General features: G+C 35.2%; 1 protein-coding gene across 5 annotated transcripts in view; it reads right to left on the bottom strand.

Annotated features, from left to right (window-relative positions):
- The window catches only part of CCSER1 (coiled-coil serine rich protein 1), a 727,634-nt gene that overhangs the window by 252,444 nt on the left and 459,141 nt on the right, over positions 1-16,049 (bottom strand). For 3 of the 5 annotated variants that reach the window (XM_061477292.1, XM_061477306.1, XM_061477301.1), the window contains exon 10: positions 14,921-14,998. In XM_061477292.1, the coding sequence (XP_061333276.1) occupies positions 14,921-14,998 (78 nt within the window). Of the gene's footprint in view, positions 1-7,838; positions 8,154-13,925; positions 14,109-14,920; positions 14,999-16,049 lie in introns of those variants that run through there. The other 2 variants (XM_061477313.1, XM_061477323.1) reach the window with 2 other exon arrangements.

The following is a 16,049-nucleotide window of genomic DNA, read 5'->3' as shown; positions in this document are numbered from 1 at the left end:
TCTGAGATCTCTGCTAGTCTAGTGTACAGACTAGTAGTATGAAAGAGAAATACATCACATCAGTGCTCCCTTTGCATCCTCTAGCTTACTATGCTAGGACCTTCCACAAATGCGTGACATGACAAACATACAGAAAGCACTAACACAGAGTAAGCCTTCTGGCAGTCTAAGAAGTTTTCTGTAGATGCCCAAAAGAATCTAACAGTATTTTAATTAAACTGTACATCTGAATGGTCAGCTGAAAATAGCTGTTCTCTATGCAGTCCAAGCTGACAGTATACAGTAAGGCTGTCATAACATTTGCCAACCAGAATCTGTTACAAATAGTTCAAGAAGCAAGTTTTACAGGAATTTCTTGATACAAGATTGAATAAACAAATAGAATTTTCTAGATGTTTAAAAAAATCTATAAAAACGCCTTAATATCCTTAGAATTGAAAATTACATTATTTTCTTTTAATATATTTGAACATAGTTATTTTCTTTTCATATATTTTGAACACAGTAGGTAGCATTTGGAATTACGGGAAAAATATGACTTCCTCGTCCCTGAGTATTATTCTGTATGAATAGTTTGCCTTAGATGTCTTTTTTCCTCTTCCCTTCAGCCTAAAAATAAGAACAAAGACCAAGAAAAACCCGAAGTTAAAAAAAAAACAACAACATGACTTTCTGGTTTCTCATATTGTTGAAGTTTTAGAAGCATGCATTATGGGTGATAAAAATTTTGTTTTATAGAAAAGAAAACAGAGGATGAGCCAGACAGGACTGTAATGTGGAGAAAGAATAAAAACAATACAGCAAGATAAAAGGAAATAAGCAAAGAAGCAACAGCAGGAGAAAATAATGAGCCAGAACAAAAGCCCCACCACTAACAGAGTTTCAGATATTCTCAACAGCAAGAGAAATTTGCAGACATGGCAACAAGAGATTTAAAAAAGGAAGACGGAAATACCTGCGGTTTAGGGATGGAGTCAGACACCTAATTTTTTCCTTTCCTACTTAAGAGAGTAGAAAAAGCTCTTAGATTCAAATACCTGGCACCTTCTTCTGGCCATATATGCCCCATACCTATATTAGCCACTTAATCTGCTCCTCAGCATAAGCATGTTCAATGAAGAAAGAACTACAGGGATAGTGAATTACTATTTAACACCTATTAACACTGGATACTAGTTTTATCACAACTAGAGATGATGAGAAACATATTAATATTATAAAGAAGAATAATCAAACTAAACCAAAACCACAACATATGCCTTTGAGGATGTAGGCAGGATAGAGAATCAGAAGGGAAATAAACTCATAAAAACAGGTCTACTGGCAATTATCAGACTTCAAGCTGATAATCTCAAATCTCATTTGGTAAACTGAGCAGTTTATTAGTAACATCCCTTTACACTTTTCCTTTTGCCTTTTCTCTACTACTAGCCAATATCTAGAGAGATCATTGGGCTATAAAGACCTTCAGAAGACAGACCTATTCCTCTCCATGGATATTTGTTGCAAAGAGAAATATTAAAAAGTAAAAAAAATACTGGACAGATGCTGATGTACTTTGTTGGATCCATAAAGTTTTTACCCTCCGTGTTTTCACTAGTTTTGTTCATTTCTGTATTCTTATTTTGCTGAGTAGTTATTTTTGGGGGGTTCTTTTTCCACCCACAAATTAAATTGCCTATGCTTGACAGATGCTTGTAAAATGGATACTATAGACCTTCCAGCCCAAATTTGAAAGGTAAACTCTACCTGCTGTTCAAGTCCTATCTGGCTAACATCAGGCTTGCACACTCTCAAGTGTTGTATGGATTTATCAGAAAATGTGATGAAGAGTCACCACATACTCAGGATAATAAATGTGTAGCAAATCAACTGGTGAAAGATTTTCCAGAGGAGTACCATTAGATGCAACAGTAATCCACTGCCAATCCAAGGACAGTACTGCCTTCTTTCAAAAATGCTACCTTTAATTTTGCCCTATTAATGCAGAATTTGATTGCTAGATAATTTTGAATGAGAATTCGGGAAGACTATCCCAAAGAACATGGAGTACATAATGGTTTACATGTTTTTTTTAATTAAGCCTTTTCATTGACATGAAAAATCATCTTCTCCCAAACAAATTGAACACCGCCCCTCATACACCCAAATTACCTCTACTCTAAACACTTGTTCTTCACTCTACACTATCAAAAGGGAATTCCAGTATTAGTGCTATTTACCATACTCTGCCAATCAACATATTGATGTTTCAGCCAGCTTCGAGCAAAACTTTTTTTGTGTGTGTGTGTGTGTGTGTGTTATTCACAAAGGCTAATTGTTCTGAGAACATAATTTAATAGAAGTGATGTTATTCGTAAAACTAATTTTCTGAGGCTTGGACCATCTCTCTGACACACTCAATGCAATGCCCAGATCCTGCAGTAAAAACAGGTCTCCAATAGAGGGAACTGATGCCAATAGAATTGATGCCAACATTGTCTCTCTCACTCCAAGGGTGAATTCACAGGAGTCATCAACTAACACCAATCTCTGGTCTGGTGACAAATCTCAGTGTATCCAGGTATTTTGGAGCAGCAGTTATGCTACGTTTCATTAGTTTCTGAATTTGCAACATAACTAAATTCATGCATCTAGTCAACCCTTTCGTAACACTCATCCCTCACATGTTAACAGATCTGTAAGTCCAGGGAAGCACTTTCCTAACACAGAAAACAATTAGAAGACTATTACCGCTCATCCTATTCAGGTCAGCTGTGGTGTTATGCTTTGCTTTTACTTGCTTTTGCAATGGGTTTATGTGGTAAGGAGTTAGAAGCAGAAAGGCTGCAGGGTGGCATCTGTGAGACGAGATGAGGGGCAGCCCCATGCTGGACACAGACACATCCAGCCAGCTCTGCCATTGTCCCACTGTTGCAGTGGGTCCACAAATGACACAGTGAGCACAAGTAAAGCTGGTGGCATCTCTGTAAAAACATATTTAAGAAAGGGCAAAACACCAGGGAGCAGAGAAGCAAAGGAAAAAATGCTGAGAAAAAGTCCTGCGAACATCAAGGTCAGTGAAGAAAGGTGTTCTAGGTACCAGAGAAGATATCCACACTAAGGCCTGAGCTGGACCTTTTGCAAAATTTCACTCCAACCAGCAAAACTTGTCTTTCTTCATGTTGTCCCTATTTCTGTAATACCTGAGGTTTGGTAATTTCTTAGAGGTTCTCTTTGCAGAATTCATTCACAACCTGACAGGACTCCTGTAGTAGATTTGTCTCCACGTTAATCTGGAGAGTTAACCTGTACTTCATCTTCAGACTGGAAGGTAAAATACAGATGTGCAGAGGTGTGAAAATATATATTCACATGGACAATAATTGCAATAATTGCACATTGGGAAGCTCATGTCTAATGTGTGCACTTAAAGTTTCATATATTTAATATATTTAAGAAGATACTTAATGTATCATCTGCTCCTCATGCAGTTGTGCTTTCCTCATTCTTCGCCTAAAACATGGTGTCAGTCAAGGCACTGGCATTTCTCTCCAAATATTCAACAGTATGCATGTACCATTACACAATACAGATCAAGCCACCCTATTGTAGTATCAAATACAAAGCTATCACTTAATTTCATCATGATAGTTAACATTAACAGCACCTGAAAGCAATGAAGTTGGTACTAAATACGAAGCAAGATGGTATTCAACTCATGTGTTTTCAAATTCACCATGATTTAATGCATGCACACACAAAAATTATCTTTGCAAGTTTTTTTGCAGTGTGTTTGCTAGCTATCAAACAGAACTTTATTTCTTTTTAGTGTTGGCATTCAGTAGATTCTGTTTTCAATTTAATGCCTTTTTGTACACTACAAAGAAACATATTATTATTCCCCAAATCTCATTTATAATCCTTTCCCTTCATGCTTCTTCTTTCTGTTTTATCATTAATGTTAATATTCTGTTGACTCTTCAGAAGTAGAAACTTCCATTACTAAAAATGAATAAATGAATATTGAAAGAGCACTATAAACGAAGGCAGAGTATAAAGCCTCCATATAGTTCTCACTTCACTTCCATTGAAAAAATATTAGTAATAGGTTAGGGACTGGGACCGAAAGGGAAATTTTCGGTCTCTATTATTGGTATAACATAGGTCATACATTGTATGCTAACTTTATCTTCCTAAGCTATTTCAGTTTTAACACTTACATAAAAGTCTAAAGCACACTGAAGTTTAAACCATAATCTAAATGTCCAAAGAGTGTACATAAACCTTAAAAAACCACTGGTTAACACTGGGTAAACTCAGTTCCAGAAGAAAAGCCACTTACCTCCTAACTATTTAAGAACAACAAAATTTCCAGCCTTTCATCATGCACCTATGTCCACAACAGTCTTGATTATGTTTCAAATTATTTTAGAGACCTGTTGTAAACAGTGTAAGCTACAGGAATTCTTTACTGGCCAAATACATATTGAGGTACACAGAATTCTTTGTGTACCAGTATTCACACTGTTCTGCATGTTCTCATACTGAAATTGCTTCAGAATACTATTAAGAAAATGAATAACTGACTAATTAAATTTAATTCAATTGAACTCAATTGCCTCTACCGCATCCCAGGCTTTTTGAGACTTGTCTTCCTCTCTGGCTGCTTATAACTCTTATAACCAGTCTTCTTCCTTCTCAACCTCTCAACATTTAACACAGAAAATCTGTTCTATTTGCTCCAGTTTTTTTGCACCTTTGTTAATTCAAAATCCAAGACTCAGTTTCTACTTTTTTCCCTCCTATGCTGTACCAAACAGCACTGCACTCTCTGGAGGAAAGAACAGAAAGTATAAGTGTCAATATTCACAATGAGAACAAAGTATTTTTTCCAATGCTAGTTTACTATTGTATCCCAATTAACATGGTGTTGCCATTAGTTATAAAGAAGACACAGGCTTTGGGTCAAGCTAACAACATGGGCATCAAGATCTGTTTTTTGCTGGCTTGCCTGGATATTTACTTTAGCTCTACAGAGCAGTTATCTAATTCCCAGGTTACTGTTATCTTTTTCGCACTAGCTGTTCTTATGCTGTTGTGTGGCGTTAACACCTTATACCAAGCTTATGTGGCAATGTTTTGGTAGTGGCGGTGGTGCAGGGGTGGCTTTGTCAGCTATATGTTTATATCTCACAGATACCAGTAACAAGCATTTACTCTGTAAAGAATGATCTTCCAATAACAAGCAATACAAAGAATTACAGATACTGGATGACACTAGAGGCCCCGGGAATATGAACAACTCAGCATGTCCCGTTACCCACCAAAAGAAAGAAACCTTTGGAGCATAGTAAAACCAGTTGTAAGGATAAAAAAATAAGGTCATGTGAATTTGAAAGCAATGATAAAGACCAAGGTGTACAACATGTTAATAAACATACCAGAAAGATCCCACCTGGATTCTAAAAGAAGTAGAAAGAAATCAGCAATGTTAAGAGACTCTTGTCAAGGTGCTGCAATACCAGACTTACTGTAATGCTACCACTCCCACAATTGACCTGAAGCCACTGACCTTCAGATAATGAGAAGCTGTGCAAGAGTCAGGAATACATCAAAGACAGAGGTATGTCCTAGGAACTTTATGTACATTTAACTTCAGACTGTTTGAACTAGATATGCTAGTATCACGGTAACTGGAATAATTAAAAAGAAAAATTGTTATCAGACTGCTAAGACCTTAATTAAAATACCGGTAAGTTCTCACTTACACATATAAAGTGTGGACTTAGCTCACATTAATTATGTCTCCTTGATGTCTGAATAATACTTGTGAATCACAATTTTCTTCCAGACCACTCAAATGCTACATGAGCAAAAAACCAAACCTGAGTAACTTCTTATTGGTTCATACTGGTTTGTAAAATTAAAGAAAAATGAATGTAAACCAAAGAAATTGTGAGAAAAGTATTGGAAATTACAGGTAATTTCATGGGGAAGTTAAAATCCCAACTCTTATGCTCTTTACTCCCAAATTTAAAGGGCCATGTTCAGTTTTGCACTGAAATGACAGCTGCTACCAATACCTCTATCAGGCAACAGGTTTAGAAATACACTAGCTGTTTCAATACTTCAAGTATACTTTCACAGACTTAGGAGAAAGAGTTAAAAAGCATGTTCATTTAGGAAGTGAAACTATTTTTTTTTCTCATCAAAATCCTGAAAATTTTTTCTTTTTCCTTCCAATCATCTTCTTTCACTGACTTACACAGGTTTTTTTCATATTCCCAATATGCATTTCTTAAGAAAAATACAGATCTCTGTGCTAAAGCATCACAATGAAAAATGTTCTCTCTACCCTTTTTCAGATAACAGCATCCTAAAAGGTCTGAAAATATTACCATAATAAAGGCAGTGATGAAAAAAGAAAGCACAACAGACAGCAATAGGTAGACATTTCTATTCTCATCAATGATTACAAAATGGATTTTCAAGTCCCAAGGAATAGAAGGGAGAATGGCAACAGATAAATTCCAGAAGGAAGGTAAAGTTCAAAAGGATACCACACACATGACCATTTCTGCTGTTTCTTTAAATTATGTATTTGCTAATTAATTGTTTTATCAAGATACTTCCAACAAATACAGTAAGAACTATATAATTATATAAGAAAAGAGGTTTCAGGAAGCTTGACCAAAAGGGTGAGAGAGGATGGTGAAGATGTCTGTGAGTGACAGAAGAAGGAAAGACGATATAAGATTGATAAACACTGACTAACCACCATGTTAAGTGGTACAGAACTAGCCACATAATGCAACATCCCCTGTGAAGAAGGTTCATGGTCTTTCTTAGAAGACCTGCATGAATATTTTGTTGATTGTTTTGATTTTCAGTTCATATTCATTTAAGAGTAACTGATGCAATGTTATTTTTAAATGAGAGTATTATGTCCTCTGATGAAATTAAAGCTACAGGTCCAAAGTGTTGCTCCAGTGGAATAACTGTTATTATTATATACTATGAGGCTTGAACCAATTAGCATAGTAATGGCATTCAAGTATCATCTCTTGTTAGGAAGAACACGTATTAGCAGGAAAGGTTTAAGAATACTGCTGGCACAAGCATCTTCTTATCTTACCTGGTAAGAGTGGGTGTAGAGTACATCCACAAGGAAATGAATCCAATCCTGGGTAAGAGAAAACTGAAGCAACTAATAATGGTGACACGGTTTGTGGTGAACTCTCCAGTTTCATTCTGATTTCTTGCTTAATAAAGCCATAAAACAGGAATTGCACCAAACCTCCTCCCTCCTTCCCTCCCACCCCGGCTTTGAACAACAAAAGCTATCTGTTCAAGTACCACGGTCACATTCAGCAAACACAGTATTTACTTTGCTCGCCTTGGTGCTGTCTTAGCAATGTCTCTAAGAAGATAAGTACTCAGAAAATAAGATAAAAAGCTAAATAAACCTATGATCCTAATGGATTAAAAAAAAAAATAAAAAATCAGAGTGTATGTTTTTAGGATCAGCTGTCCCATTTCCTGGGGTTAAATTCTGACCTTGTATAGGCTTATCAAATCCCCTGCAGAAATGTCTCTTGAATCACACATGAGAAATACATACATCACTATGAATATTCATCAAACAGATCACATATTGACAGATAGTAACCCTGCATTCACAAGTGGCACAAAAATATTATTACTGAAAGAAAAAATAACAAAACAGGTTCTTAAAACTAATAGTTTCCTTAGGTTTCCAGATCTTGACGACTTATTTTTTCAGTCTCTGAGACAAGCATCACTGAAGGATTTTCTTACTTGTGAATCACCAATGGATGACTAAGTGCACAAACCGGTAAGAATAACTGAGGTTTATTTGAGATAATAATTTTGCAATAGCTTACTAATAATTTATTCATAGATATATATAATAATGAAGATATTACTGACAAAGAAGTGATGTTTGATGGCTGATAATCCAAATATCATGTTAAGTAGTAGAATTTTGCCAGCAATGGTAACTTGCAGCTCTTTCATATACAGCAGTATTTAATTAAATCCATAAATGAAGAGTGTCCAGATGTTGGGTTTTAATTTAATAACGATGGAACCAATGAGATGCTGATAGGTTTGTAAACTAAGCCTTCAGAACATGAAGAATTCCACAGGGCCTTAAAAAAAAAAAAAAAAAGGAAAAGAAAAAAATAAGAAAAGAAAATAAGAAATGAAATCTTAGATGGTTTGATGGCAACACAAAGTTAAATGAAAAATGATCATTTCTGCTGTATGCAGTCATGCAGGCAGCATGTAATAATAAAGCTTCTTTCACACTAATGATCAACATAACGAGGAATTAAGCAACAAGGCATACAAAACCAGAAATATGACTTGTCAGCTTGCGCATGACACAGTTCTAGTTAGAAAACAGTTATACAACAGACGTCGTGTTTGTACAGAGAAAGGTCACCAGAGTGAGCTTGTTTATGCTAATGAAGAGAATCTACATGAAGCATGCACACAACATAAAAGTAGATCACTCTGCATTAAAAAACATTCTAAATGTACTAATAGAACAAAAACCATACACATTATTCGTTATAATACAGTGGCTATCCATTATAATACAGTAGTTATTCATGCCTCATCTCTGAATTTTTCTTGCTCATTCCAAGGTGAATCCAAGCTTTTATCATTTTTAAGAAAACATACTCAAAGCAAAAACATTGCTAGGTTCAAGAATTTCTGCTATTGGATGCACTTTACTAAATCCTCAGTTCATTCTTTTGAACAAAATTCAAACCATTTCAGTGCTGCTATGATACTCCTAAACCATTCTCTGGCATTACAAACAGGACACTGCCAGTATTCAGCATAATGTATGAACAGAGTCAGCAAGGTATAATCTACTGGGAAAAGGATGGCTTTTTAATTTTAACCAAACAAAAACTACTGAAACACACTATTTGTCAGTGTCTTGCTTCTTTCCACCCTTAGCGTAATAGATCAGAGTGGATGTACTAAAAACATGTTATTAATTTTTCTCATTTAATTAATACTTAAGAGATGTCATGAACTGCCTGGTAGCATCTTTATGACAGAAACAATGTAATTATAACATGCTGAAAATACACTACCACCATAACATTTTGGTAAGTCATACTCACTTAAAAGTACTACCTAGAAATTAAAATAAAAGTAAGAAATGAGATCAAATATCTGGATGGATATGACTAAGTGAAAAAGTTTACTTTTTCATGTAAGAGAAGGCTAAAGAGAAGACAATGATGGAGCTAAAGCAGAAAAAGTGAGAAAAGTACTGTCTTCAAAAAAAAGAAATTCTAGGATGAATAGCTGGTAGTAACTAAATCCTTCTTTCCCTTCTTCTCTGCCCCAAACCAAGACATCTAAGCAAAAGCTAGTTACAGTAGGTCTGGTCAATATTTATTTTATTGCACTTTAAAAGCAAGATGGCAACAGCATAACTGCAGATACAAAGACAGAAGAAGTTTATGACAAAGAAATGTAGAGTAAGTAGAAAGATGGAAAAAAAGGCAAGAAAAACATTGCACTGTTACTGCAGAGCATCTGACAGGAAAGGAATATTTTAAAGATACAGATGCTACACTGTTATATTAAGTTCTGTTATACGAGGCAACTCAGGTATTGCATTGTCAAGCCATACATTACCACAAATATTTAAACAGCATGCAGCTTATTTTTACAAGCAGCAAGAAGCCAACTTGCATTCCACAAATCAAAGAGGAAGATCATTCATACTAACTGAGCACCACTACAGAATGTAAATTTACTGTCCCTTATTCGTAGAGGTTGCAAAAATTAAATACGTAATACCTGTTGATAATCAGCCACAGAATTAAAGTGATAAGTGGAAGGCTGTCTTTTTATACAGCAACTTTCAGAAGCCAGTTACTTTGAAGTTTGTTTATGTGAAAACCTGTACTGTTTGTATAGCACCACAGACACCAAACCCTGAGCACAAGCAAGCATCCTCTGGCAAGCCCAGGTGACTTGAACAGTTTGTCCCCCTGCTGAGCAGTACTAGGTGTAATAACTCATTCATGTTCATGACTTTGTGGCTAAATGGAATTCAAACAGCAACTGCCTACGGGTTTGATGGTGAGGCAGTACATTTGGTAAGGGTCAGTGGGAGGCAATGATTAAAACCAAAACAACTCTCTGCATAATATCTCACAATTAATGGGTGAAAAGTTTGACAGAATTTGCAAAAGTAGGACATCCTAAAACACAAGATTTTGAAGTGGTATTCTGAAATTGTCTACAAAAAAAAAAAAATTAAAAATTGAACATAAGAAGAGAGAATGATTGCTAGAGGAAGTTGCAGCTATGCAAATCAAACAGAAAACAGTTTGGAAGCTATACAAGACAAGTTTGTTGTGTTAGACTACAAAAACACAATACAAAATATAAGGACCACTAAACTAGAAAGGATTCTCATTAATTGGGGAATGAGTTATGGACCAGTCCAAAACCTGTTTACTGTCAGTATGGAAGACAAAGACCAAAGACAATAGCAGTTCCAAGGTGTTAAACCTATAATATCAGCACAAGGCAAAGACAGAATAGACATTGTAGAAATCACGTCAGCTCTTAAGAATTTCTACTCTCTGTAGAATAAAAATAAGACCTTTTTTTTTTTTTTTTCATTCACAGACCAATAAAGACTGACACAGCAGTGCTGAGTCAGACTTCTTTTGGTCACGGAAATAGAGAATCGTACTGTGATTGTTTAATTCCGTTTTCAGGACACATTTGAATGAAAACTCATTAGCAATGGCACATGCTGCAGAGTGTCTGCGTGATACCGGCATGATATTTTGGACTACCTATTTAGCTAGCAGCCTTTACTAGAGTTGTATTGCTTAACATGATCTTATGATCAGTCACAATGATAGTTGACTGTATCTATTAATCTTGTAGCTTATTTTAGTAACCTGATCGACACGGAAGAAATTATTGCTTGATCTCTCAAAAAAATAAAGCTTTGTAAACAAAGGAAAGTGAAGGAGGTTAAATTGCCATTGATTAAGACCTATTAATCATTTAACAGCCTCCTACATCAATCTGCAGCACACATGGCTCTTTCTGAAAGACTCACAACATGTTTTAAATGAACCTCAGGACACATATCAGAAAATGGAATAAATTTAGGGCAATCATAAAGTGGAGATCCCTTGAGATTCTGCAGCAGAAAGCAAGTAGCTTTCTAAGAAACCTTAGGATTATTTTCTAATATCTTCCCTTGAATGTGCACAGCAGCTGTCTTTATATTTTACTTTCAACTTAGTCCAGCAGCAAGGTGGTCATGTTAATCACTTAAAGAAACTGTAGCATTTCTCTTCATCAAAAACCTTTTTCCTCGCCACCAAAACCTATTTCAAAAATTAGGTTTTAATTCCATAATTAGGCTTCATATTAGGTCATCTTAATACAGAAAAGAGATTAAGCAGTGTGCTTTACAGTTCAAACAGTTATTTATGAGAAACATTAGTTTTACTGCTACAGGCTTTAGCTTGCACTTTCTAGCTATTACAGTGCTCTAAAGCAATTTCAGTTGAAAAATCTCAGTGTGTGGCATGGGAGAAAACAGAGAAATCAGAAGTATTATCCAACAATTTACAGCTATTGCAGAAGATTGCATGATCCAAACTTTGCTGATCATTCTGATAGCCAGACTCTGACTGCAGTTATGTGATATCCACTAACATAAAATACACTATATTAACTTCCATTCCTTCAAATACTTACCTCAAGCTCTCAGTCAACACTGTTTAAACTTCTTCAGAGTAGCTCCACAGAGGCAAGAACATTTCTTCCCTTTGAAAGATTGCATTTCTTCCTTTTCCACCCATTCCTTCCTAAATACAGACTAGCCTCTAGCCTTTTTTCATTACTGTATACCCTATGGACAAAAGGATTCATTTCTCATCTAAGTCAAAGTCAGAACTTCCATTTACTTTTAACAACACATCTAAATGATTTCAAGGCTAAAGAGTAGTCTTTAAACTACTGGAAACATTGTCCAGAAGTCAAATAAAACAGCGCATTGCTTTCTTTTGGGGGCTAATCTGTTCCAGGGGGGGTTCTTTTGTGAAATAGACACATATTAAACTTATACAGTGAAACAAAAGAATATGAAAGAATACAAAACAAACTATTCACGGAAGCACTAACTTCTAATTTCTAAAATACTACATTCTTAAGTGTATATCAATATTTGTACACACTGAAAAAATGTTATGCAACTATCTGATAACACTTTTATCTGATTCTTGTTAGCTTCTGAAGTTGCATTAAGAAGAAATAAAACAGGTGAACTTTTTGTTTGGGTGGTTTTGTTTTGGCTTTTCTTTTTAATTACTGAAGGAAATCTGTAGTGATGGCGGAATCAACTTGATTTTTCTGTTTACCTGTTAAACTAGGTATCTTAACTACTTAATGTACGCTATTCTAAGAATGTGGGACTAATAGGGTGAAAATTATATCTTGTATCATCTGATATGTTTTGTGTTTTCGTATTAAACCTGATTTCACATCAGCACAATATTCTTACAGTTACAAACACTTAGGCACATCCTGAACAAAACGATGTACAAATACTATTTTCCAAGGTTACAACTTGCTCTTTAAAATTTCACACAAAAGCAACAAATACAAATGTAACTGCCACTTGGCTTCAACAGAAACACAGCTGAAACTGTCATTACCTGTAATAGCATTCCTTTGAAGGAATGCTACATAATCTAATAAATGGCCAAAGCTGTTAACAATATCATGAAAAGTGTTAACTTATTTGCACATCCTTCTCCATTAAATTCCCTTCATGAATGGTCATAGTAAGCATGTCTTATTCCTGCAGATTAGTTCAACTTTGTAATCAATTCCTTGTAACGCAATTTTCACAAGTACTCCACACAAGATAAATACAGGTGGATGTGTTGTTCCGTACAAAAACATTCCACATTTCCTTTTGCTCTTGCATTGAATCACCCTATATAAAAAATATATATGATTGCAACCATGACATTTTTTAACCTTCCTTGGAGGCATTTTAACACAGAAGGTTGAAAAACGTGTTCCTCTAATGTTGAAGAGGATGCTGCTGGAAAATATCCAATTTCAAAAATTATTCTTATCTTAATACTCAGACCTCAGCTAGAACACTGTATCTGTCTGGGGGAAGGGGTTCTAATTTTACTGCAGAAGTGTCAATCATCTCCTTTACTGAGCAGAAGGTATCCACCCCCTAACCCATCCAAACTCTCAACCGAACACAGACTGGGAAAAACAAGCAAGCAAGACAAGCAAACAAACAGAAAAAACAGTTAACAGCATGGATGTCTGCAGCGTGAGATACCACGTATTTAATTTGGGAGAGAACAATCAAATGTATAAATCACATGTTTAAAAAGAAAAGCAAACAAACTCCCAAATCTAAACAAATAAAAAAACACACACCCCTCCACCCCTCCAAAATGCTTATTCTCATTTTCAGTGGAAAACTTTTATTTAACATCTAAGATGAAATAAAATAGCTGGTAAGGATAGCTAACTATCCCCAGAAGGGATATAGCATTACAGTATAAAAAAAACGTTTTAGGTATTTTTGAATATTATGGGATATTCACCATTAATACATACACCTCACAGTTTCAGTAAATTCCAACAGACATTATTTCACAGACACAGCAGAACAGAAGAGTTCATACCTGGCAACCCATGAACAAGAAATTAGTGCAGACAGGTGCACTGAATAAAGTACTGACTTACTTGCCCTAAAAAAAAAAAGTACTCAAAAGAAAACAAAGCAAAACAAAAACTCACAACCAACAAGTGCTGAATAATACATATAAAGACAATAATTCAAACTGTATTTCTGGCCAAAGTATTTTACTTAAAAAAAAAAAAAAACAAACAAAAAAGAGTACTCCTGGCTTCAATCAGCTAAAGACAGTCTGAAAAAACATCCACAAAGTGTAGAGAGCTTCAAGAACTTTTCAGATTAAAATGGGAATTTTTTTATGGTTCTATCTTCAGAAGAAGGGCTCAGCAGACAAAACTTTAATGATCCATTGATACAAAACACACTGAAAGGAAGGCTTCAAAACCTGCTTTAATCCAGTGTTCTTATTATAAATCTGAAGCAGCATGTCAATATATATGAATGCAGAACCACAGCCTTATTTTGCCAGTAAGAAGTATTGTTAGATTTTGTTCAAATCACAGAACTGTGCTAAATATTCCACACTGTGGCATTCATAATCAAAAATTATTCAAGATGGTTCATATAAACAAGTGAATCTCTTATACATACTCAAGCAATGTCCCACAGACAGAATACTTCCATAAAAAAAATAAAAAAGGAAAACCCCCCATTATTTCTAGAGTTAAGGAATCTTATTCTTGTATCAGGATACCATACTATCAATTCACCTTCTAACAGAAATTCTGACAGATGCTTTCCAGGACACAGAATTTTAACATCTCTTGGCAAAACTGTATTTATCCCATTATCTTCTAAAGTTCAAATATTGGTTTGACAGCATACGGTGATTATAAACATAATAACCTCATTAAATTGTCAATAAGTGTGTAAATGAATACTGCAAAAAACACCTAAAACAACCCACTAATACATATCTTCCACATTCACTTATGCTAATTCTCATGTCTTCATAAAGCATAAAGTTAACAGGGTATTGGCATGCTGGCAGGTAGTTGTAATTATCTTCTCATGTTTCAGAAGGTATTTTAGAATCATTTAAGAGCAAAGGATGAATGGTGTTCCAGTAAATCTCACTAAATCAATGCATGGACACAGCAGCAGAGGCAAACAGGCTGACAGAAGTCTGAACACCCACAAAGATGATAAAAAATACTGTTCCATACAGCTACTTACATCATGGCCCACAAGTTCTGTCTGAGTGGATTTATCTGCTTGAGAAGTAAGAGCCTTCTGAAAGCACTGAGCCTTTTCCTGCAAAACAAAATAACACATCATAGCTAAGTCACGTTTTTCTTCACTGGGCTTTGCTGTTACAAATATCCAGATAAGTTCAAATATCATGCATGGACAATTGTTCAGAAACAGATTTATTATGGCACTGTTCTCTCTGGGACAATTTTTTCCTTACTGTTGTTTCCTTTTATCAACTTAGCCTTCTCTTAGACAGTGGACTGGCACAGCTCAGTTACGTGTAGAGCTGGGCCCTCAAGAAGAATGTCACTGGAGCGTGATGCAAAGCAATCTTCTTCCAGAATAGATACAGGTACAAAGCACCCAGCAGCAGCAGCAACTTGTTCAAACACCAGCACCATTAAAACAACCAAATAAATATTTTTTATTTATTTAAAAAAAAATAAAAATTAAGGAACATTAAAACTCCATTGCAGATCACAACATGGAGATGATTTCCCCATTTGCATGATGCAAACACATTAGCAAAGCCTAAATATTTCCTGGGTATTGTACTGATTTCTAGTTTTCCTATGCTTGTCCATCTGTACCTCTGTAATTTTTGGAAGTGCAGCATGGAATCTCTGTGATAGGCTTGAGCAAGAAATCTGGCTGCTCTAATGTAACTATGCTTCACCCCAAAAAAGTATTTTGATACTTCATTTGAAACTCATCACTAAGTACATATACTATATAATTTTCCAGAAGAAAGTATACAATGAAACAACTGTAAATATGCCGCATAAGGCAGGACAAGGCACACAGAAATGGAAGATTCCATGAACAGAAAACACAGTCCTTTACAGCACTGATACATGTTTTTTCATCTACCAATTCAGTTTAATGTTCAGCTATATCCATACAAAATACTTTGACTCAAATTCGTCAAGACCTACAAAATCATGTTTTAATGTTACAGACAGGTATGTATCACAGTAAAACAGAATTTCTCTAAAGTGAATTTCAAGTTAATTGAGTCTCAAGTTGAATGAATCTCTGTTTTCACTGAAAAAGACATAGAAATGTTATTATTTTTGGCTGTTGTCTAAGTTCTGTTTTCCTTTACAATTAT

Source organism: Pezoporus flaviventris, unplaced genomic scaffold (assembly GCF_033815535.1).
Source record: "Pezoporus flaviventris isolate CSIRO_AGI_PZ_B2104156 unplaced genomic scaffold, CSIRO_AGI_Pfla_v1 ptg000002l, whole genome shotgun sequence".
Taxonomy (NCBI): domain Eukaryota; kingdom Metazoa; phylum Chordata; class Aves; order Psittaciformes; family Psittacidae; genus Pezoporus; species Pezoporus flaviventris.
The sequence above is the reverse complement of the archived record's forward strand: the minus strand, read 5'-3'. Positions and strand labels throughout refer to the sequence as shown.